General features: G+C 43.4%; 1 protein-coding gene across 1 annotated transcript; it reads right to left on the bottom strand.

The window, feature by feature from the left end:
• Positions 1 to 163: 163 nt before the first annotated feature.
• Positions 164 to 23,093, bottom strand: LOC132590606 (pleckstrin-2-like). Its single transcript, XM_060263576.1, has 9 exons — positions 22,960 to 23,093; positions 8,181 to 8,345; positions 6,624 to 6,805; positions 5,698 to 5,789; positions 4,361 to 4,548; positions 3,805 to 3,906; positions 2,888 to 2,971; positions 2,350 to 2,428; positions 164 to 469 (listed from the first exon to the last, which is right to left on the bottom strand). Exons 1-9 carry the CDS (start codon positions 23,005 to 23,007, stop codon positions 342 to 344), a joined length of 1,068 nt encoding a protein of 355 aa, XP_060119559.1. The 5' UTR covers positions 23,008 to 23,093; the 3' UTR covers positions 164 to 341.
• Positions 23,094 to 24,291: the final 1,198 nt, after the last annotated feature.

Below are 24,291 nucleotides of genomic sequence, written 5' to 3' on the forward strand. Positions count from 1 at the left end.
GAGCACTGCAAGGGGGGGAGGAAGGGCTTTCAGTTTCCCTTCTGCACTGTTTTCATTAGTGGAAATTGCTGGGGGCGGGATAGTTTGTCCCTCTCTCTGACTCCAGGAAATAGCGTCGGGGTAGCTGCTTGAAACTTCCTCTGGCTTCCACCGTGATTTTTCCCAATGGAGTAAGTGGCCAATCTGATCCAATGGTAAAGTCTAGTATATATTTGTCAGATATATACTATGTGCTCAGCTGAAATGACTCACTCATACATCTCAAAGCCAACCATTGTGTATACCCAAGCAGCAGTCAGCTTGGCTGGATTCTCCTCTTGTCCAGATACACTTTTGCATGGTTAAGTTAGTTGTTTGATGGCCTCAATCCAGTGTGCTCTTTCTGTCTTGGAACTGGACTGTATGTAGTAGTGAATGTCATTCTTAGTGATGATTTTGAATAGATTACCTTGCACATTTCCTCTCACTCCTGCAAAAGGGGGGGTGACAGATTAGGAAGGAATAGGGACAATATGACTGCTATAGCAGTAGTGATAAAGAGAAAACAAATGAATCATGATACACAAGGAAAAGAGAGAGAATGCATGAACAGTCCAAAGAAGTGGCACATTTTTGGTGTGATCATGTACTTATGTGGTCAGGGGTAGATTGGAAGGGAAATTGACCCTAGGAAAAAAAACCTCCTTTCCAGTTCGTTCTGGCACTGCTCCCAAAAAGAAGGGGGGACCAGGCTATTCTAGGCCCATTCCTCACCACATGAGTGAGATTGCACCAGATGCCTCCTGTCCCGTGGGGCTAACTTGTGACAGACAGCACATGACCCTTCCTTGAGGTCAGAATGGCATCAGTAGGAGATGGTGGACTACCAGGCACTGATCCACTGGAACTTTTTTGGTGGCCTTAATGGCCAATTCTAGGGTTGTCAATTCCCAGTTGGGGGCAGGGGATCTCCTGGTTTGGAGGCCCTCCCCTGCTTCAGGGTTATCAGAAAGTGGCGAGGGGGGGAATGTCTGCTGGGCACTCCATTATACCCTATGGAGACCCATAGGGTACAATGGAGAATTGATCTGTGGGTATCTGAGGGTGCTTTTTTTTTCAGTTAAGGCACCAAACTTTCAGCACAGCATCTGGTGCCTCTCCTCAAAAAATCCCACAAGTTTAAAAAAGATTGGACCAGGGGGTCCAATTCTGAGCCCCAAAAGAAAGTGCTCCTATCCTTCATTGTTCCAAATGGAAGGAAGGTATTTAAAAGGCATGCTGTCCCTTTTAATATGATGACCAAAACTCCCTTCACAGTTCAGTCATCCTTGTCACACCCTTACTCTTGGCTCCACCCCAAAGTCCCCAGATATTTCTTGAGTCAGATTTGGCAACCCTAAATCTGCCCCTGTATGTGGGTATACCATCACCTCAAAAACCTTTTGCACGAACAGCTAGAATTATCTACACAGTGGAACAGAAAATAGATGTCTGCCCCTGCCTAGAAGAATGGGAAAATAAGCTTGCAAGCTATGTAGTAATGGCAGAATTAACAATTTATATATTAAATAGATCAATCATGAAATCTGAGGAGAGATGAAGTATGTATTACACAAGCAGGAGACAAATTCAGTATGAGAAGCAGTTAAAAATTTGTACACAAATGTATTGAAATGTAGAAGCAAAATGAGAATAAGTTTCAAAAGTAACATCTTGAATATAAATGTATAAAGAAGTGAATTCTGAGAAGAAATGTCCTCCACCTTATTATGAGATATATAACAGATTTTCTTTTTGTACTATGATGTACTACTTATTGTTGAAAGTTACACTGAGTAGGTAGAAGTGGCAAAAATATATAATACCAAATAGGTAGTAAAGATGAAATCAATAATGTAGATTTAAAACAGATTTGTTATGGAATCTGAAATCCAAAAAATTGAATATAAATGTACCGCAACAGAAGTATTATTATATTTTACAGATAGTGTTTTCAAATTATAATGAAGAGGGTGTTGGGAAGAAATGCGTTTTGTTATATACACACTGTGTTATATAATAATTATTTTTAATATATGTAATTGTGATATGCAAGCCCTTTTTCATTTTTGTATCCCCTTCACATCTTTACTTTGTTTTCTAAAATATAAAAATACATCTGAAAAAACCCTTTTGTATGAATCAGCCATTTCTATAATGACAGTGGCAGCCATATCCAAACATTCTTTTCCAAGCTGCAGTGTTAATGACAATGGCTAAAGCTCTCTCAGCACAAGGAGGTAGTCCACATTAAAGATTAATGCTGGAAAGCAGTATGTGATAAATTCTGAAGTAAGTGGAGCTCATTTTTCCAGAATGCTTGCAGCTCACCTGTTGGGACACCATTGTCCTCTAGTGCTGAGACAAGGCAGCCACGAAGAGAAAAACCACCAACTGGCCTGTTATCTTCCTGCAGGGGGGAAAAAGAATCTGAACAAAAAGTACCCTGCAAAATATTTTACGCTGGCAAGGAAGACTTGCCTACACAGCAGATGGTCGTACCAAAAGCACACAAGACTTGTCTCGGCCCATTCCTGTTAAAGTTTATTTCTCTGCAGTCCTTTCCCAGCATTGTTCACCTTTCAACTGACACTCAAAGTTAATTATCTAAAGAGGCAACGTCTTGATTTAAAATGGAACACATGAGTTCACAAAAGGGTTACCTAATGATGTTCAACTCCAGCAATGTACATTATTTGGATTGCTCACACCTGCCTCTGCTACAGTTTTGAACTAGTATAATCACAGGTTAGAGGTCTGACCTGAGCCTCACAGAAGTCAGTATAAGAAGGAATTCAAAAATGTTAACTTTGTGTTTTAAAAAGTCATGCAGAAAGTAATCTAATGTATTTGTAGTCTGTTGTTGCACCTTAGTAGGATCATAGTAGTGCAGGAAAGCAGGGTCAGCTCTCAGGACAAAACGCCGCACCTTCCAATTTTTCCTCTTGTGCCCCTGAGAAGTTGAAAGGATAAAACTAAGTTAACTTTCCTTCAGGGTTTTGGGCTTATTCTCAAGGCAACGTTTGAAATCTGAGGGTTATCAACATACTTGATGGATTTTTGAAAAGGCCTTCATATATGATTGCTTCTGGTAACTACTGCATGCGTAAGTTGGAGATGGGAAGAAATTGTCACTAATAGTTCAAGTAAAATTTTACATTTAGTGCAGTAATCTTCATGTTTGTATGGTGAATAGTACATTTTCAAAGACACATAATTATGACTATGCATGCACATCATGGCTAGTTTCAGAGCACTGTGGTAAAGGGGAATAACCAGCTTCCATTCTAAAGCTATTTGAATTGGTGTTAAATAATGTAATAAAAGAAACAAGGATTTCCTGGTCACAATACCATTATGCTGCTTGGGTAGCCTTCTATGTGAAGGGCATGCAGTAGGTGCTTCTTTGGAGCACAAATAGAAAAAATATTCTGCACTTTTTTTGTATGCCGTTTAGGGTTGCCAAGTCCTACCTTTGTTTCAGCGGGGAACTTTGTTCATGCACACAAAGCACGTGTGATGCAATGACAACACCCAGAAGTGATGTCATTGCGCTGGGCACATCATGTCAAGGACGCTCTAGCATTCAGAGTTCTTGGGTGGCAGGGATCCCACCCCCCCGCCAGCTGGCTCCATGCCAGTGGGTTAGGGTGCCCCAAACTGGGAAAAACTCCGCCCCCAGTGGGAGCTTGCCAATCCTAATGCAGTTTAATAGTTAGGATTTTTTGTTCCAATGAACATCGCCACACACACAGTTTGCCTTCATTATCCAAAAGTTATAGTCACCTGTTTTATTAAAAAGCCTTGCTTTACAATTTTGCCACTCAGTTCAAGAATGTTAAGATGAAGCTCTTCCTTGGAGCTGACTTTCTTCTTGTAGCTGTCTGCCTGAAATTACATTTTTTAAACATTGGGCATTTTGGGGGAATAAATTGAAATTCATAAAACAAAGCATTGCTTTTTGGCCCTGCTAATTAAGTGTTCATTGCTCTATTATTTTGAAAAAAAAATCCCATCCCCAAAGCAGCATTTTTGGCAGGCATAAGATTATTTAAAAACTGTAGAAACAAAAATGTACAAACTGGCTTCCTTTATTGCAGACCTGCATAAAGGACAAGCTGCACCCAGTGTGAATATAGACTCAGTGCAAAGTCCATCTACTGTATCAATATTTATCTAGGTCTTCAAAGCACTTGAAAGATTATTTTCAAATTATCTTTCAAGGAGTTTGTCATCTGAATCATATTTTTGCTGATGGTTTGCCCCAATCAGGGCACATGCATGACCACCCTCAATTTTAAGTGCCATGACAAAGGGAGACCTGCATACAGAAATTGCTTACAAATGTATATAGTGCAGTGGAGTCATCTAAAAACTGCTCTGCCAGATCACCGTTCCTCATAGCCTCAACACTCCGGGCTCCCACAGGCTTGGTTACATTTTCTTCCATCAGCACAGAGGCCAATGTGACTGCTTCTAGCCGGAAGGCAGAAAACTGGTTGGAAATCAGCCAGTCCACCAGTGCAGCACCTGAGAAGACAAAAAGCAGTCCTGAAGACCATCAACAACAATCTGCAGCACACCTGTCACTAGGGTTGCCAGGTCTGACTCAGGAAATGTCTGGGGACTTTGGGGGTGGAGCCAAGAGCAAGGTTGTGACAAGCATGATTGAACTCCAAAGGGAGTTCTGGCCATCACATTTAAAGGGACTGCGCTCCTTTCAAATGCCTTCCCTTATTTGAAAATAATGGAGGATGGCGACACCTTCTTTTGGGGCTCATAAAATTGGACCCTCTGGTCCAATCTTTTTGAAGCTTTGGGGGGGGGGGTTGAAGAGAGGTACCAGATGCTATGCTGAAAATTTGGTGCCTCTACCTCAAACAACAGCCCCCCTGAGCCCCAGATACCCATGGATTGATTCTCCCTTGTACCCTATGAAGATCAGTCTCCATAAGGTATAATGGAGTGCCCAGCAGACATTCAAAACCCATCCATTCCACTTTCTGATAACCCTGAAGTGGGGGGGGTGGGCCTCCAAACCAGGGGATCCCCTGCCCCCAACTAGGGATTGGTGAACCTACCTGTCACAAAGGCAGGGGGAACCAGGCACTCTCATCCTTTCATGGAGAAAACTGCCATAAGGATTCATCTGACCATTCCTTACTTTTTTGTGTATCCTAGACCACCATAGTTTCTCCAGAACACTTCCTTCCCCCTTCCATTCTTCTATACAGTCTTGTATTGTGGCCTACAGAAATGTGTGATTGCTGTCAATTTATTGCCCACCTCTATAAGTCAAACCCTGGATGTAAGTTCTTGTCTTTGGTTAAACATTATCAGAAACATCGCGTTTTAGTAGTATCCATTAATCTCCTTTAACACATAGGTTAAGGCTTGAGAGGGATTAGATGAATAACTGGGAATAAAAACTCTGAGTGTAAGAGAAATAGCAGTTAATATCCAAAGGGATATATTGGCGGCGAGTGGGTAACTCACTGCATCATATAATTTTTTGCACCTAATCCTAGATATGTGAAACCTAATTATTGTTACTCACTGAAAATGTACCATTTATACTTTCACATTTATCAGTGCTAATTCTGATAATGAAAACAGGTGGCCACACCCTGAGGAGCCCTTTCATATTAAGGAATAGTGAAGTACTGAAAGTTTGTGTACCTGTAAAACTTTCTTTATATGTGTTGCCTTGTTCAGTGTTAGGCATCAGCTTAACTCCACTACTGTTGTCATGCATTTTATCTATGATATGACTGTAAAAGAACAAAGGGACAGTGTTAAGCAGAGAATCAGGTCTTGTCAAATGGCCAAAATTCCTCAGTCTCAATCAACCAATAATGAGTTCTGGCTTGTATCACAAGTGCCCCTTCCATTAATGGAAGGCCTAGCAGGAATAACACAGGGGTATAAAAATGCCTTCATAGGGCAGGTTCACACAAACACTTATACTTGATTATTTCAGTACATTAAATGACATTGCATATATCTGAACAGGCCATAACATAACACAGATAAAGTTCCCGTTACTCTGTCCTCAAACACAGTGTTTTTCAGTCAAACCAGATTCACAGATTCAGCAGCTAGTTGTCAAGGGTAATCAATGGTAGATAAATCATCTGTTACATAAAGGTGTGTATCAGGCTGTAGAGGCAACAGAATTGGCAAGTGCCACAAAGAGTTCAGTCTATAGATGCTTATGCAGAGATTTAGCATACTGGACTTAGTTAGGGTTGCCAGATCCCTCCTGGTCACCAATAGGGGATAAGAGGTAAGGTGGCCAGATCCGGGTTGGAAAACTCCTGGAGATTTGGGGATGGAGCCTGGGGAGGACAGGAACCTTAGTGGGGTACAATGCCATACAGTCTGCCCTCCAGAACATCTATTTTCTCCAGGAGAACTGATCTACGTAGTCTGGAGATGAGGTGCAATTCTGGGGAATCCCCAGGTTGCACATGGAGGCTGGCATCCCTACCCATCCCTGTTGAGCTGTGAAGAACAGGAAAAGAGGTAGGCTCTTGTTTTGTTTTCTATGATATATACACACACAGGTGTATCATAGGAACACGGAATAATTGTTTTATACTTACTTCAAGCTGATATTGGAAGGCAGTTTGAAGGAATTTTTCATAAGGTGAAGCTGCTGGACTTGCAATGGATTGCCGGCATGAATAGCACCAGTGATATCTAATGCCCAAGCATCACGCTCTTCTCTGGAGCATGAATCAAGAAAATATTCTGTGTTGTTTTTTGTATTCAGTTTAATAACCAGCTACAAAAAGTAACAATGCAAAGAAAAAAGGATTTATGGAACTTGCCAGGTATTAGCAATGCCCAATATGCCTCAAAAAAAGTATATTAAAATGTCATCCAAACAAGGAGAAACACAGATCTTGATGACTCTAGTTGCGAGTATGTTGTCAGGTGATGAAATCTTTTAAAAACATTTCTGATAGCCCTACAGCTTTAAAAACTGTAGTGGGGAAGGGGCAATCTTGTTCCTTTCTGCCTTCTCTTGTTCCTTTCTGCCTTTATCATTAAAGTCCTCAGTTTGTAACACTAGAAAAGGGCACTACTCATAAGTAATGTCCTAGGCAGTATAGTAGGGGGACACTTATTGAATGCAATACTGATAGTGAGCAGGGAACCCAAGGTAATAGGAAGAAACAGCTAAGATTAGGTGTGTGCTACAGTGGTGAAAAAGGCAAACTATGTTAGGGATTATTAGAAAAGGGACTGAAAATAAAACAGCCTGCATAGATCTATGTTACGGCCTCATTTGGAATACTCTCTGCCCTTGTGTTACTGTATCTGAAAAAAAAATAGAGAAAAGGGCAACCAAGATGTTGGACCATCTACCCCTATGAAGAAAAGCTGAAGAGGCTGGGACTTTTCAATTTAGAAATTACAGGGGGCAGGGACATGTCAGAGGTTTATAAAATTATGCATGGGATGAAGAAAGTTGACAAAGAGAACTTTTTCTCCCTCTCCCAAAATACTAGAACTCAAGGGCATCCAATTAAGCTGATGGACAGTAGATATGGTGTAAAGTTTTTTCTGCCCTGTGAGTTATTAAACTATGGAATTTGTTGCCAAAGAGAGTAAGTAATAATGGCCACAAATTTTAAAAGGGAATTAGACAGATCCATGGAGGATAAGTCTATCAGTGGCTACTAGCCATGGTGACTAAAGGGAACCTCTGTATTCAGAGACACTCAGCCTCTGAACCCCAGTGCCAAGAGGCAACTTCAGAGGAAGACCTTGGCTTCCATGCCCTGCTGTTGACCCTCCAGAAGAACTGGTTAGCTACTGTGAGAGACAGGATGCTGGGCTAGATGGACCACTGGTCTGATCCACCAAGGCTCTTCTTATGAACCTGGGACATTTTGGAACAAATCATGCATCCTGTCTCTGACAGATCCAGGTGGGTGGGCAGCCGTGTTGGTCTGAAGCAGTCTCTGATTTATCAAAGCAAGGGTGCACTTTAGTCTGGTCAGAGGTGACATACTGTAACTTTGAATGACCCAGGCAGAGACTCCACCCTCCCACATTCCAGTGCAGCCTGATTCTGTAATTCGTTCCCTTCATTTCCTACAGTCAATGCATCAACATTTTTTTTAATCAAATAGGCACCCTTTAGGTCATACCGGCCTGTTCTCAAATGCTAAACATGGGCAGGTGATTGTGCAGCAGTCCAGAAGAATTGTTCCTTTTGGAGAAGCTTCCTTCTTTCCTCCCACAAATTTATAATAGAGCAGCCTGTCTTGGAGAAGAACAAACCATCTTGCCTTCCAGTTGTGAACAACATGCCCCTACAAACAAGAAATGGCAATTTTAGCAGCAGTTTAAAAACATTTATTTATCAATGTCAGTGTAGTATATCTGTGATTCCAACCCCTCCATTATAATTTATGCTTAATTTGTTTTAGTCTATATTATACTAGCTTGTGTATCAACAAATGCATTTTACCCTTTAATAACAATCGCATGAAGTTTTTGCAACAATAATGTTGCTTCCCATCCTTCCATACTATGTGAGAACAATATATGGAGCTGTACCCATTTGCATAGAACAGCCTTGTTGCCACTTAGGTCTCCTTTACAAAAGTTATTAGATGCACACACTCTTCACAAGCTGAGTAGAGGAGGCAAGCTCATCTTCCAAGCATCTTCCAAGCTCCAAGGGCACAATCCTGATCCATTGAGGGGTGTAGCTGTTTCTGCACCTGATAAGGTGTGGAGAGTGTGGGACAAGAGCACTTTAGCCCAATCAGGACTGGATTGTCACATTTTAAAAAGACTTAATGGCAGCAGTTTCCTTGACCTGAAGAATGCCATCACATCTTATTTGGCCTAATGACCCATGAATCAGCACAGATGTGTTGGACTAGAACCTACAAGTCTATTCTTCTGGTGCATTCCCCCAGCACAAGGAGCCTTCTGCAGATGTAGAAGGATATTGGTGTCAGCAGAGCAGGCTGATAAGATTGAACCCTTGTGTTGGCCATCATAATAAATGATGCAGAAGAAATATTTATAGGTACTGAATATATTAGCATGGCAACAATTTAGAAGGGTGTAGAGGAATTCTGTCAAGCAGCGATATTTCAAAATCAAACTTTTGTTTTAAATCAAAACTTGTTTTATTGAAACTCCATGACTTGTTTCAAAGACTCAAACTTTGGAAGTGATACAGATTGTCATAGTACAAAGTATCTTAAAGGTTACTTCATAGGCAGGGTTACAGATAACTTCAAAAGAATAACGTATAGATGCAAATTGCATTTAAAGTTCAAAGGCTAGTAAAAGAAAGGGAGGATGAAGGAGGGGGGAGGAAGGGAGAATGATAAAGTAAGAGTAAAGCAACACTTAATAATAGCATGCTTGACATACTGCCCCCCCCCTAAGATCTTCTTCTGGGCTTTGAGGGATGAGCATTATAAAACTTTTTTATTAGGTCTCTTCCTTGGACATGTGAACTCTCGACCTATTCATCGTGAGCTGCTGAGAAATGCTTCCATCGAATTAAAAAATACAACACCCCCCTTTTTACTTTAGCATCTAATATTTCCTTGACTTCATGGTGACTCTGATCCCCAATCTGAATAGGTTGTGGAGCTTGGGGTCAAGGGTGCCAAGGCGTAGCTCCAGGATCTTGACAGAATAGACTGCAATGAAAAACAGGGTGTATTTTACTAGACATTTTAGGTAAATCTAATTCTACTGTCACTTTGTTGATCACCCTTTTTATCCGAAATGGTCCCAGGAATTTGTAAGCCAATTTTTTAGAAGGTTGAGGCAAATTCTTGGTAGATAAAAAGACAGTCTCTCCTACTTTAAAGTCCCACACGGGGTATGACTTTTATCGTAGTGGTTTTTGTAAGTGTCTTTTGCTAGTTCCAAGTATTCTTGAATAGTTTTCCAAACCTTCCCCAGGCTACCCCACCATTGTTCGAATGAAGAAGGCACTTCCAGGATTGATCCACCAGGTAATAAGGGGAAAGGCTTCCCTTCATAACCATTCACTATCAGAAATGGTGAAGTCTTTGTGGAGCTATGCACAGTTATTATATCCATATTCAGCAAAAAGCAGAAGTTCTACCCAGTTAGATTGTTGGTAGTTCACAAAGCATCTCAAACATTGCTCAAGCAATGCGTTCACCCTCTCTGTCCGTCCGTTGGTCTGTGGGTGATACGCTGAACTTAATCCTTATTCAATCCCTGTCAGTTTACAAAACTCCCACCAGAGGTTGGCAACGAACTGTGGGCCCCGGTCGCTAATTACCTTATCTGGGAATGAGTGTAGTTTTACCACATCTTGGAAAAATAAGTGGGCTAGCTTTTTAGCAGTTGGCAGTTGAGTACAAGGGATGAAGTGGGCTTGTTTGTAAAAAGTGTCCACTATCACTAGAATTACGGTTTTCCCTTGTGACATAGGCAATTCCACAATAAAGTTCATGGAGACTACCGACCTTGGTCGGTTAGCTGTCTCTAAGGGCTGCAATAGTCCTGGGGGTTTCCCTTCCCGTTTCTTGGCCATTATACACATTGAGCATGAAGTTACATAATTGGAAATGTCTTTTTTCATAAATGGCCACCAAAATTGTCGATTCACCAAGTGCAGTGTTTTCATATATCCAAAGTGTCCTGAAAGTTTGCTGCTAAGGCAAAATTGCAGTACTTCTGTTCTAAGGCTTTCTGGTACATAAAGTTTACCATCTTTGCACCAGAATCCCCCTTCTCCTTTAGTGACTCCCTCTGGCTTGCGGTCTCCTTTTTCTACCTCTGCAATTAATCTCTCAAACCCGCCCCCACTTTTCTTCGAGGTTTTCTCGCTTTGCTTTGGAGCAAGTAGTCATGGCCCCTCCTAACTTGCTTGGCGGAATGAGAGAGTCAATTACCTCTTCCCTTTGACTATTGTGTTGGGGGAGTCTGGATAAAGTGTCTGCTAGAAAATTCTTTAACCCCGGGATATGTTTCAGGGTAAAATCAAACTTAGCAAAGAAGCCTGCCCACCGAATTTGCTTTTCAGTTAATTTTCTTCGTCCTGTGAGGGCTTCTAAGTTTTTATGGTCTGTCCAAATCTCAAATGGAATCCTTGCTCCCTCTAACCATGATCTCCAGGTTTTTAAAGCGAAAGTTACCGCAAATGCTTCTTTGTCCTAAACTGACCAGTTCCTCTGCTCATGAGTGAATTTTTTAGAAATGTAAGCGCAAGGCTTTAACGCCCCTTCTTCATCAGGTTGCATCAGAATTGCCCCCACAGCGACATCGGAGGCGTCACATTGCACCACAAAGGGTTTTAGTTCATTCGGGTGAGTTAGGATGGGCTCACTAGTGAATAATCTTTTCAGTTTATTGAACGCCTCTTGGCATTTAGCAGTCCATTCTAGTTTGGCCCATCCCAGTCGTTTGGCCTCTGGATCCTTCCCCTTTGTTTTGAGGAGATCAGTTAGGGGTAGCATTGTTTGTGCAAACCCTTGTATGAAATTACGGTAAAAATTCACGAATCCGAGGAACGATTGGAGCTGTCTACGTGTCCTCGGGGGTTCCCAGTCTAATACTGCTTGGATTTTAGCAGGGTCCATGGCCAGTCCTTTTCTGGACATGCTATATCCTAAATAGTCGAGTTCCATCTTGTGGAACTCACACTTGGACAACTTAGCATATAGTTGATTCTTGTAAATGGTGCTTAGTACCTCCCGGACCAATTTCACATGTAATTGTGAATCCTTGGAATAAATCATTATATCATCCAGGTACACCACTACCCCTCGGTACAGGTATTGGCATACCACTTCATTGATAAAGTTCATGAAAACCCCTGGGGCTCCTTGTAATCCAAACGGCATGACCAAATGTTCGAATCGTCCCATGGGTGTGTTAAATGCTGTCTTCCATTTTTCTCCCTCCTTTATGCGTACCCGGAAGTATGCATCTCGCAAGTCTAACTTGGTGAAAATCTTTCCCTCTGACACCGTGTTTAGTAGGTCTTTTATTAACGGTATTGAGGTGGAAATCCCATTAATTATTGAGGTGGAAATCCCATTAATTCCCCTAAAATCTATGCAAAGCCGAAGCCCCCCATCCTTCTTCTTCCGGAGAAGCACCAGAGCGGCGTGCGGGGCGGTAGCCAGTCTGATAAAACCTCTCTTTAAATTTTTGTATAAAAATTTTCGCAGCTCGGCTTTTTTTGCCCACCCCATCGAGTATAACTTAGCTTTTGGGAGCTCCTGCCTGGGGATTAGTTCTATAGTACAGTCAGTATTGGGGGGGGGGGAGAGTTCATTGCCTTCCTCTTCACTAAATACTCTTTTTAAGTCTTGGTACTCCTTAGGGATTGATCATACCTCCTTCATCCGTAGGCACAGTTTCTCATTCCTAGGGAGTGGATCGGGCCCCCACTCTTTGCTCCATTGGTGGTATTCACACCTTTTATCTGTAAAGTCTATGGTTTGTTCCCCCCATTTTATGTCTGGCTCATGTTTAGCCAGCCATCCTACCCCTAATACAATATCAAATGAGGAAGAGGCAGCTATCACAAATAATTCTGTGTCCCAATGGTTCTCTATTCCCACGGGTACTTCTTGAGTTTGCTCAATGCACGGTTCCCCTCTCATTACAATCCCATTCATTTGCTCAAACTGTATTGGGTGCGGCAATGGACTCTTATGGAGGCCGAAGGCTTCCACCAACTTAGGCATAATTATGTCTCTTGTGCACCCTGAGTCAAGTAGAACCCGAGCATGGATAAATTTCTTTAGTTTGGGGTTTAACAAAGTCAGGGGAACGAAAAATAAAATTCTGGTTATTCTCACCCTTAGTGGTGCCATTAATTCCGTGACCTGCTGCTTGGCACCTGTCAGTGCAGGTCATCCCTGTTTACTGCCGGCTCATCATCCCACGACATCTCACTCAGCTCGTCTATGATGATGGTTTCTTCGCCCATCGAGGTCGATGCCGCGGTGCTCCCTTTCACTGAATCTTTCGGACGGTTTTCCGTCTTCTTCACCTTAGGGGCTCCGGGTTTCGGGGTGGGGGGGTCTCGAGGTCACTCTGGGCAATTGGCAGCCAGATGGTTTAGGTCTCCGCACTGAAAACAGCTTCAGGGAGTAGCCGGCTTGGTTGCTCTCCCAACGGTGCCACCCTTTTTCCCATCTGGTTTTGCCCCAACTGAGACTCACATCCCCCCTTACCCCCTTGCTGCTGCTGCCATTGCAGGGCCACTCGTTTCATGTTGGTTTCCACCTCTCTGGCCAGTTGCACCCACCCCACCAGTGTGGTGGGATGAGCTTGCTGCAGCGCCCGATCTAGCACACTCGCATTCAGGCCTCTCTGGAACTGCTGTATTTTCATTAGTTAGTGCCAACCCCGGACTTTGGCCATGTTGGCCTGGAACTCATTAGCGTACTCATGCACAGATTTAGATCCCTGCTGCAGGTCTCGCAGAGCGGTGAGGGCTCTGGTCTCTTGGAGAGGGTCTTCATATTGGATTAGTAGGGCTTGGAGAAAAGTGGCCACTGTATCCAATTCAGGGATCCTGGTTTCATGCAGACTTATGTACCATCGCTTCGCAGCCCCCTTTAGCTTTGATCCCAAGTAATCCACTCTGCTGAATTCATCAGGGAAGGTGTTCCCCCAGTAATGCATGAAGCTATTGGCTTAAATGGAGAAATATTCCACCTCTTCAGGATCCCCATCGAAGGTGGCATCCAGTTCTCTCCCTCTCCCATAGTCTTGGGGGAGGAGAGGTAGCAGAGGTGGCGGTGTGGCCGGCTGCCTCACCGAAGGAGGTAGCTGCCCTCCTCTTGGGTCTGTCAGCTGCAGTATTCCCTCCAGCTGCCTTCTCATCTCTTGCGCCATGAATGTAGCGTTGGCTTGCATCTCATCCCTTAAGCATTTGGCCATTTCAGCCATCTCATCCCTCACCATTTGGAAGAGCCCCCGGTCATCAGGATTGGATTCCTCTTCCTCCTCGTCCGGGCACGGATGTTCTGGGTCACCTCTATCCTCCTCCTCGGCTCAGTTCGTCTCGACCCCCTCCACCTCTGGCTCTTGCACCGTCCTGGCCGCTCTCTTCCCTCGGTCGTCTTCGTCGGGATGGCCCTGCCAGGATTGCTTCTCTCCAAGCTGGTGCCTCATCCATCAGGGTTGTGGAGGTCCTGGGTACCCACACTTTAGGGGTGATGAATAGTTGTTGGGTGTGTAAGGGGGACCCTCTCCTCGTGATTCGACAGGCGTCGATGATGTGCCACGGCGGTGTCCTCACCCTGGCATCCTCTCCTTTGGGTCTGCCTCGTATCCTATGCGGAGATGTAGAGAATGTAGGGAATCTTTCCGCCATACGGTTAAAAAGTTGCCAGTTCGGTTAAATTCCCAAGGGATCACTTCCAAAATGTCAAGCATCGATATTTCGAAATAATCAAGCTTTTGTTTTAAATCAAAGACTTGTTTTATTGAAACTCCATGACTTGTTCCAAAGACTTAAACCTTGGAAGTGATAAAGATGGTCATAGTGATAAAGATTGTCACATTCCACAGAACAATCAGCACAGTCAACAGCCATCTTCCTTATCTTCACACCCCTTCCAGCAATTAACACAGAACAATGGTCACATTCAACAGCCAGTTTCCTTATCACTACCCTTCCAGGAAGCCCCACCAAACAATGGGCACATCCACAAACCAATTGCCCTTTCACCACACCCCCTCCAGCCTAGAAATAGCAGCTCTCCAGCAGCCCTGGCCCCACTCAATGCATAGCAGCCAAGAAGGTCAGAGCGCCTGCTCCGGCTGCAATGCCACTGAGGATGTTCTCCGCAGCTGAGAACGAAACTTCTGGAAGGAAAACTTTCTCCAGTAGAACACAGCACTTGAGCCCGAAAGATTCTACAAATCCTAACTATCTTTTTGGTTACTGAAGAATGTAGACATCTCCTTTTCTCACACATTCTCTACTTGCTGATAAAACCTTTGGTGAGAACCTGTGGGAGAGGCATTTTACATTTCTAACACAAGATTACTTGCATATCCTGAAGCAGGGAGAAATATTATGCATCTAGTAAAAGAAAGGGAAGATGAAGAGAGGGGTGGGGAGGAAGGGAGAATGATAAAGTAGGAGTAAAGCAATACTTAGAAATAGCATGCTTGACAAATTCTGCATGAAGTTACTATATTTTTTTCATATATGCAATAAGGGACTAAGTGAGCACTGCAGCCTCTGTAAATGTGAGGAATGGTCAGGGTCAGTGTGGTAAAAGTGGCCATTATGAATTTTTGTCACCTTTACCCAGTACCTCAGGCATATAGAATAAAATCTTGTGTCAAAAATAATGAAGCACCAAAGCATTTTTAAAGTTCAAAACCAAAGATTAGGTTTATTAAATACAGAAGGCAAGGAAGAGAGGAAATAATAACTACTGGATAGTTATTTTAAACCAGTTGGCAGGCAGAAATTCAAATAATAAATGATCTAAGAACACTAGAGATGGTGGCAGGCTGAAGTAATATAAAACAACAAACAAAAAGTGTTTCCCTAGCTTTTGAAAACTCTAATTCAGAGACAGATTTGTAAAAGGAGTTTTAGGCTTTTTAAATATAAAAAATCCACACATTCTTTGTCATTCACTCAGAGGACTGTCTGAACTTGTGATAAAAATATCCCCTCACAGACACTTTCCACTAGCATACAGGAACACTCCAGATGTTAGAGTAATATCTAGGAGATGGATGATAGAGTAATACCCTTGTGTGCTATCACACCAGCACCTCAATCCCGTGTTCAGTCCCACATGGCTTGTATCCCTGTCTGACTTCTGGGATTTCTTAACAGCCACAAGAACCTTAGCCTCTCTCCCAGTGTGTTTGTGTTCTATATTTGAACAAGGCGTCTGTCCTTTGGCACTGACAGGATTCCTCAGCAGAGCCTTCAAGTTTTTCTCTGCTATGTGACACAATGTGCCGCAACTCAGAGAGTTTCCCCTCAGAACAAGCCTTTGATTTGCCCCTTCTCACAAATGAACTCGCTCTTAGACAAACTACCAAACCAGTTCTGTCTCAAGGAACTGAGCTGACAGACTGTTCTTAGCTCCTTTCTTCAGTCTATCTCCAGCTGAACTCAACTCTGAGGAGTTTTTTCACCCTCAGCCAGCCTTCTTCCACTCAATACATTTGTATCCATGGAAGCAGCTCAGCCAATCAGAGTGAGCTTTTCACACTCACCCAGGCAAACTGCTTTCAGTCCATCACACCCTCCCATTTGAAGTGGCACTACAGGCATCAGGGAACCTTTGTGGACAAAAGCCACCTGGCATGGCTGTGAGGTTGCATTAGGAAAGTGGGCAAAGTACCACCATGCAAGCCTCTTGTGTCAGCAGAAGATGGCAAAATTCGGGGGGGGGGAGGGGGGAGTGAAAATGTTGCTTGATTCTCCCAACAAGTGCTCCACCATCGGGTAGCTCTTTGTCCAAGCAAGTCCCTCACGCCTTTTCAGAGCTCGCAGGGGTCTCCTGCAGGAAGGGGAAATGGGGAAAAATCTGTTTCCAAGACAGCTAGGTGATTGTGGGCCACTAGGTTTCCCAACCCCCCCCGCCCTGGCGGGGGACCCCCGAAATTGCATCCTCCTCCGCCGCTCGCAAAAAATCTGGGGGCGGGGCGGGGGGGGAGAGAGAAAACATACTTTTTCGGTCCATTGGACACTCCGAACCATAAGACATAGGTGCCTGGCTGGCAGACAAGGGCGAGATCGCTCCCTCCGCCCCCACCACAAACCCAGCACTTCGCAGGGAGCGATCTCGCCGCTTGTCTCCCAGCCAGGCACGCAGGCACGGAAAAAGCATGCCGCCCCCTCCGCAAACTCAGCACTTCATGAAGCTTAGCTGCCTCCGATTCTAGCCCTTGCTATCAGCAGCAGCTGAAGCCAGGCAGACAGGAACAGAGGAAGCACCCCCCCCTCCGCAAACGCAGCGCTTCGCGAAGCACTGGGTTTGCGGAGTGGGGGGGTGATTCCTCTGTGCCTGGCTTCAGCTTCTGCTGATACCAAGGGCTGGGATCGGAGGCAGCCAAGCCTCCGATCCCAGCCCTTGCTATCAGCAGCAGCTGAAGCCAGGCAGACAGGAACAGAGGAAGCACCCGCCCCCTCCGCAAACCCAGCGCTTTGCAAGCGCTGGCTGTGGAGGGGGCGGCGTGCTTTCTCCCTGCCTGTTTGCATGGCTTCAGCGCTGATGCTTAAAGCAAGTGCTGGGATCGGAGGGCGGAGGGAGCGATCCTGGCGCTTGCTGTAAGCGTCAGAGCTGGAGCCAGGCAGGCAGGGGCGGGAAGCGCCGGGACGGAGGCAGCGGATCACCCCCCCCCACGGAGGAAGGTACGTATGGTACCTTCGCTCCATAAGATGCACACACTTTCCCCCCCACTTTTTTTTGGGGGGGGGGGAGTGCGTCTTATGGTGCAAAAAATACGGTACCTTTAGGCATCATGTTGTAGAGCTTCTGATCCGTTTTAAAATGTGTCCCTTTAAGGCTGCACAGGAAACAGGAAGGGCTTCATGGGAAAATAACAGTTTCCATGGAGAACGGCCCCTCCCTTTCTTTTCCTGTGCAGCCTTCCTTTCGTTTTCACAGCAAGCACATTCTGCTGGAAGAAGACCAAGTACGGTAAGTGTCTGTGTGTGAGAGAGAGAGAGAGGGAGGGGGCAGGGAGGGGGGATTCCCTTGTATGGAGGCCCTCCCCCCCTTTAGAAAGCGTGGGGGGGAGGGAAATGTCTACTAGGCACTCAATTATTTCCTATGGAGAACGATTCCCTTAGGGAATAATAGGGAATTGATCCGTGGGTATTGAGGGCTCTGGGGGGGCTATTTTTTGAGGTAGAAGCACCAGATTTTTAGTATAGCATCTAGTGCCTCTCCCCAAAATACCCCCCAAGTTTCAAAACGATTGGACCAGAGGGTCCAATTCTGTGAGCCCCAAAAGATGGTGCCCCTATCCTTCATTATTTCCTATGGAAGGAAGGCATTTAAAATGGCATGCTGTCTCTTTATATGTGATGGCCAGAACTCCCTTGGAGTTCAGTTATGCTTGTTACATCCTTGTTCCTGGCTCCACCCCCCAAAGTCTCCTGGCTCCGCCCCCAAAGTCCCCAGATTTTTCTTTAATTGGACTTGGCAACCCTTGTGTGTGGGGGGGAAGAGGTATTTGTGGATTTCCTGCACTGTGCAGAGGCTGGACTAGATGACCCTTCCAACTCTATGATTCTATTCCTCCTCCTCTGTCATTAGGCCTGGTGGGGGTGTGGGGGGAGGAAGTTTAGCTGGGACCAGCAGCAGCAATGGGAAGGAGCTTCAGTGGGCCACTGAGAGCTGTGCCAGCCTTACCACTGAGGATGACAATAGTGGTGGGGGATAAAAAAGCTACACTGGGCCCTGCAGCAGCACTGATGTGCGTAACAGGGAGGCAGAAAGAGAAGCAGAGAGTGATAGAGTAGGAGAGAGGGAGAGAGAAGGAAAATGGTAGGCTTTGGGAGACTGGAAGAGAGAGAAAGGAACAGTGATGGAGTGGCGGAGGCAGAAAGAGAGAGTGATGGGATGGGGGAGTCAGAAAGGGAAAGGAAGAAATAGTGATGGGGTGGGATAAGCAGAGAGAGATGGGGTAGGAGGGAAATAGGGAAAGAAAAGTGAAAGTCATGGGAAGAGTAAAGGAAGGGACAGTGAGAGGGATAAAGAGTGAGAAGCAGAGAAGTAAGAAGAGAAGGGAGGAAACAAAGGTGGAGGAATGGAACGGCCACTCCCACAATATTATAATAGCCAAGCTGGCCAAATCCGAGGATATTTACATCTGGTGATTATATCTGTGAACAGGCAAGAGAGGTCTTTCTACAACCCACCCACCCCCACAAATGTCCAGGTATGCAGACAAAATGTGAAATTAAAAAAATACATTGAAGTAGGGTTGCCAATCCCCAGGTGGGGGCAGGGGATCCCCCGGTTTGGAGACCCTCCCCCCGCTTCAGGGTCGTCAGAAAGCGGGCGGGGAGGGGAAGGAAATGTCTGCTGGGAACTCTGTTATTCCCTATGGAGATTTATTCCCATAGAAAATATGGAGAATTGATCTGTGGGTATCTGGGGCTCTGGGGGGGCTGTTTTTTGGGGTAGAGGCACCAAATTTTCAGTATAGCATCTAGTGCCTCTCCCCAAAATACCCCCAAGTTTCAAAAAGGTTGGACCAGGGGGTCCAATTCTATTAGCCCCAAAAGAAGGTGCCCCTATCCTTCATTATTTTCTGTTGAAGGAAGGCATTGAAAAGGTGTGCTGTCCCTTTAAATGTGATGGTCAGAACTCCCTTTGGAGTTCAATTATGCTTGTCACAGCCTTGATCTTGGCTCCACCCCTAATGTCTCCTGGCTCCACCCCCAAAGTCCCCAGATATTTTTTGAATTGGACTTGGCAACCCTATGGGCCACAGAATCCAACTCTGTTTGCAAAGTCATAACAGAAGATCAGCTTGGACAAAAGCCATGCTGATTGTGCATCACAAATCAGAAACAAATGCCAATTTAATGTACAAAAATATTCATTTCTTTCAGAAAAAACAAAATTCATGCTTTATGTCCAGATGATGTGATGCAAAGCTGAGTCCTATCCCTAAAACAGGACCATTAGAAGTATTCGCAAAAAAATTATTAAAGTATGCCTGAGGTGGTTTGTTTAGCATAACCTATGGACTTCCCCTTGTTATATTAAATCTAGTATCACTAAACACTCATGAATTTAGTAGGAAAACTCAGCATCATAACAAATGAGCAGTGTTTGAATTGTGTGACTTGGGGGGGAGGGTTCTTAGTGAAATCCACAAGGCCTTTCATAAAGCTCCTCTCCTGTTTCTAGCAGTAGTAGCTAAAGGGGCCATTCGAAAGGCAAGGTTTTATATTCTCACAGAGTAGGGAAACATTGTAATGGGGAAAAAGTTTTATTTGCTTTGCTGATCTTCTGAGTAGGCAGATTGTTTAAAACTTGAGTGACAGTGATTATCACTAGAAAGTTAGCTAATCATCTCTTCCTTCCTTACATTTGCCTGCCTAATCGACCTAAACATTTCCTTCTTTGGAGTTGAATCATGGCATCTCAGCTGCCTACCTAATCTATGACTAAAGCACTCACAGTGCTAATATCTCTTGCCCACTTCCTTTATAGCTTACCTGCCAACTTCTTCCCATATTGTTTTCTACACTAAAGGAAGGCTGTAGCAGACACAGTGGGTGAATTCTGATGCACATTTCCCTGGCTCCCCCCTACCCCTCCACATTCAGAAACATATGTATAATTCCTAAAGCACCAACCTTGTTATAAAGTGCTTAAACGCAAATTGTAAGGAAAAATTACTTCCAAACATGTAGATACATGACTTTATCCCAGTAGCCCTATGTAAACAAAGAAAGCCTTTCCTGGAGAGGCATTCAGGACCAAAGATCTGTAAAGGAGTCAGAGTTCCCTGCCTGCTGCTTCCTTGCTCCAAACAACCCCGTAGTAGTTTCTTTCTTTCCCAAACTGCCAAGTTCCTGTAGCTTTTCCTGGACAATTTGTGCTTTTCCTGTTTTAGAAATTGGGGATGAGCAGATGATGCTGACTTAGCTGAGAACAGCCAGCAAATCAATGGCTGGAGGAACAGATCCATCTCCACATTTCTAGACACTGGTTCTCAAGGTTTGGCTCATTCATAACCCCCCCCCCCCAGGTAGCTATCTAGATGCATGCAAAGCCGGCACACCAGACAAATGAATTGTAGCTTAACTTTCTCCTTAACATGCAAAATTCTAGGCAAAGCTGCAGCTTACATAATTTTATATTGTGAATCAAACTGCTACTTGGAGAAACATCGACTGTGGGGTGACATGATAGAGGTTTACAAGATTATGCATGGGATGGAGAAAGTAGAGAAAGAAGTACTTTTATCCCTTTCTCATAATACAAGAACTCGTGGGCATTCAATGAAATTGCTGAGCAGTCAGGTTAGAACAGATAAAAGGAAGTACTTTTTCACCCAAAGGGTGATTAACACGTAGAATTCATTGCCACAGGAGGTGGCAGCTACAAGCTTAGCCAGCTTCAAGAGGGGATTGGATAAACATATGGAGCAGAGGTCCATCAGTGGCTATTAGCCACAGCGTATTGTTGGAACTCGCTGTCTGGGGCAGTGATGCTCTGTATTCTTGGTGCTTGGGGGGGGGGGATGCAAAGTGGAAGGGGTTCTAGCCCCACTTGTGAACCTCCTGATGGCACTTGGGGGTTTTTTGGCTACTGTGTGACACAGAGTATTGGACTGGATGGGCCATTGGCCTGATCCAACATGGCTTCTCTTATGTTCTTATGAATATCATGAAGAATTTGTTTGTATGAAGCTTGAAATTTCTGTAGAGTTGTGTATAGTAGTTTAACAATACATTGTCTATGTTGGAAATCTGACAAAAGTCCTAGTATTCGTCAATGGTTTGATAAAGTCTGGGATCTCTTCATTCAAGATTAGTTGGCATCCTGCATATTGAAATATGAAAATCCACTATTAGCAGATACCTTTGTTGAAAAATGGTTTGGTTTTCTTGTATACATAAATGAAAATCCATCATCTAGTTCATCTATTCCAACTAAATATCTGGATTACATTCTGTATTAATTGGATCTTCGAATATGTTATTAACATGTAACCTGAGTTAAGGTTTTCTGTATGTAAATTTTATTTATATTTAACTTTTTGCACTTTTTCTGTATGTGTTATATCTGTAAGTGATGTTATCTTTATATACTTAGTATTGGTTTTACGATGCTAAAAATAATAAAAATGTGAGTTATAAAAAACAACAATACATTGTCTGCATCAAATATTTTATGAGCTAAGAGTTCATTCTCAAATAGGAAAGCCTACCTCTGCATCTTACCTCTTCAGCCTACACACAGGGGCTGACATCTTTGTGTTTATAGTTCAGTTTGTTAGTTTTGCAAGAAGCAACAGATGATATGAGCCCCTAACATGAAATGGTACCATGCAGATACAGGTTTATCAACATATCTGTTGTTTCGGAGAATTAGGGCTAAAACTAAGCCTAACTGGAGTAATAGAAAAGATTTATGCATATATTGTACCAAACCAAACATACAAAAATATATAGGAAAATGGAGTAACAAGGAACAGCTGCATGGAAAACAAACAGATTCTTGATGGAACATGGGAACTAGGACTTTTACAAGAGATTATTGGTAAATGCAGTATCAGACACGAGCAAAAAGAATGGAAGGCAGAGCTACTGCTGTTACATCATTTGGATTATAAATTGATTTGTGAAAGAAAATAGGCTGCATGTTTCTCTGAGGACCTCAGAGACCCTCTTGTTTGAGAGAAAGGCTCCTTGTGCCAGAAAAATGCATCCAAATTAGCTGAGTGGCGTTGTAAAATACAATTCTATAACAAAAGACGCCTGGTGAGTTTCATTTTTTAAGAAAAATTAATTTTCATATCTGCAGCTGGGTTTTGAATTTAGAAATCCTCTAACAAAAATCAACATGCAGTCTTAATAAACTAGGACTGAGAAGAGCAATCTGGTAAAGCATGCAAAACAAGATTATTCAGGACAGAAATATGAAGAGAGGTGCTTGAAAATATAGGAACAGAAGCAGCAGTCAGTAGGACAGTGAATTCAGGAGAGGGATTTGATCTGCCTGAGAAGGCAGTGCTGCAAGTTGAAACAAGAGGAAGGATAGCAAAATGTTAGGGTGGTGCTGTCCATAGCCTAGCTTCTAGATCACTGCTGCTGACTCTCAGAAAGCTTCCCCATTCAAAAACAATAGCCAGAATATTTACTTATTTTGAATATTATTTTGAAGACTGGCACATTGTAAAGGAGAGGTTGTAAGCTTGACAACATTCAGAAATAACTGAACATACCTTTTTAACAAGAAAGCCCTCTTTCAAGATTCCACTTCCTTCCTGCATCCTTGCAATCCAGAGATTAAGTGTGTCTATTAATAAGCATGCAAGCAGATGCAAGCCTAATCCTTTGCATGTGAAGTTTTAAAAGGCAGACTAACTTTTGTTACCCTCCTCCTTTTCTACTGTGACGTCTAGTCCCCTCCCTAGCCAAGAGACAGTAGGTAAATACTGAGCTGGCATTGGGAAAGCACCTGCCCTTAAAAGAATACAAAACAGGGAAAGTTTAAGTCGTTCAGCTGTAGCACTATTTCATTACAACTCTACCTGTTAGGACCAGCTCATCCAATGACTCAAGTATCTGATTATACAGCGCAGGAAGGAGGCAGACATGCTGTAAGTAGAAGCTAAGAATGGAGATGACAGTGTTTTGTTAATCAAGGTTTCATTCTGGACATGTTAATATACTGTTTGCTCTAAAGCCTATAAGCTCCTGACCTGACTTTATCTACTTACATCCTCCCTCACTTGGTGGACAGTTTCAAAAGCCACCAATCTAGGTCTCATTTATATGACTGTTGAATCTGAGCAGTTTGTGAAAGTTTGTTTCTTCCCCACCAACCAGAATTCTAAGCCAGACTTCAATGATGGTTCAGAATCCTAGTTTGTCAGGAAAAAATGAACTCCCAGCTGTCCAGGTGCCAGTATTTGGATGCCATGTCCATGACAACAATCAAGTTAAACTGAAGATTGGAGAAACCAAGGAATTTTTACTTCCATTCGTCATATGAGGTAGTGAGGGAAAATGCGCAAAAATGATGAACTAGCAACCTCTGTTCATAAAGTTTGAACAGAGCTTCAGTGGCAAAAGCTCTGTATAACTACATAGGAAAAAATGGTTGTATGGAAAATATTTTCCTTCACTATAGGGAAAAAAATTATTTGAGCAAAGAAATGGGAATGGAAATTGTATCCCAATAAGAGTGTTGGGGCATTTCTGCTTTGCAAAGTGTGTAAGCCTTATCAATAGGCATTTTTATTTATTCTTCTCAAGGAACAGAACAGTATGGATAGACAATCTTCTAAATTGTATTTGTTCAGTAAAGAATAACCAATTTTTCTCAAATGTTTCTACCATCTCTGCATTATCTGACATGTTTCTAGTGTTTTATGTGACCTTTCGTCAGCACAGAGGTGTTGGGCTTTTCCAGGCCCATGTTAATGACCACTAACATGAGATTTACAATGCGGTAGCTCTAATTTTAGAGCTTCTGTGCAAACGTTATGTGCATTTCACTCACATGGTTTAAACAAAACCCTAACAATACAATCCTAAACAGAATTATGGCA

The sequence above is a fragment of the Heteronotia binoei genome, unplaced genomic scaffold (assembly GCF_032191835.1).
Source record: "Heteronotia binoei isolate CCM8104 ecotype False Entrance Well unplaced genomic scaffold, APGP_CSIRO_Hbin_v1 ptg000334l, whole genome shotgun sequence".
Lineage (NCBI taxonomy): Eukaryota > Metazoa > Chordata > Lepidosauria > Squamata > Gekkonidae > Heteronotia > Heteronotia binoei.

Excerpts from the sequence above, each read along its gene's own strand:
- LOC132590606 (XM_060263576.1), bottom strand. The coding sequence starts at position 23,007 with ATGCAGGAAGGAAGTGGAATCTTGAAAGAGGGCTTTCTTGTTAAAAAG. Across the intron at positions 5,790-6,623 it reads CCTTCCAATATCAGCTTGAA|TCATATCATAGATAAAATGC; the intron begins GTAAGTATAAAA and ends GTTCTTTTACAG. Across the intron at positions 2,972-3,804 it reads AAGGCTTTTTAATAAAACAG|GGGCACAAGAGGAAAAATTG; the intron begins GTGACTATAACT and ends TCAACTTCTCAG.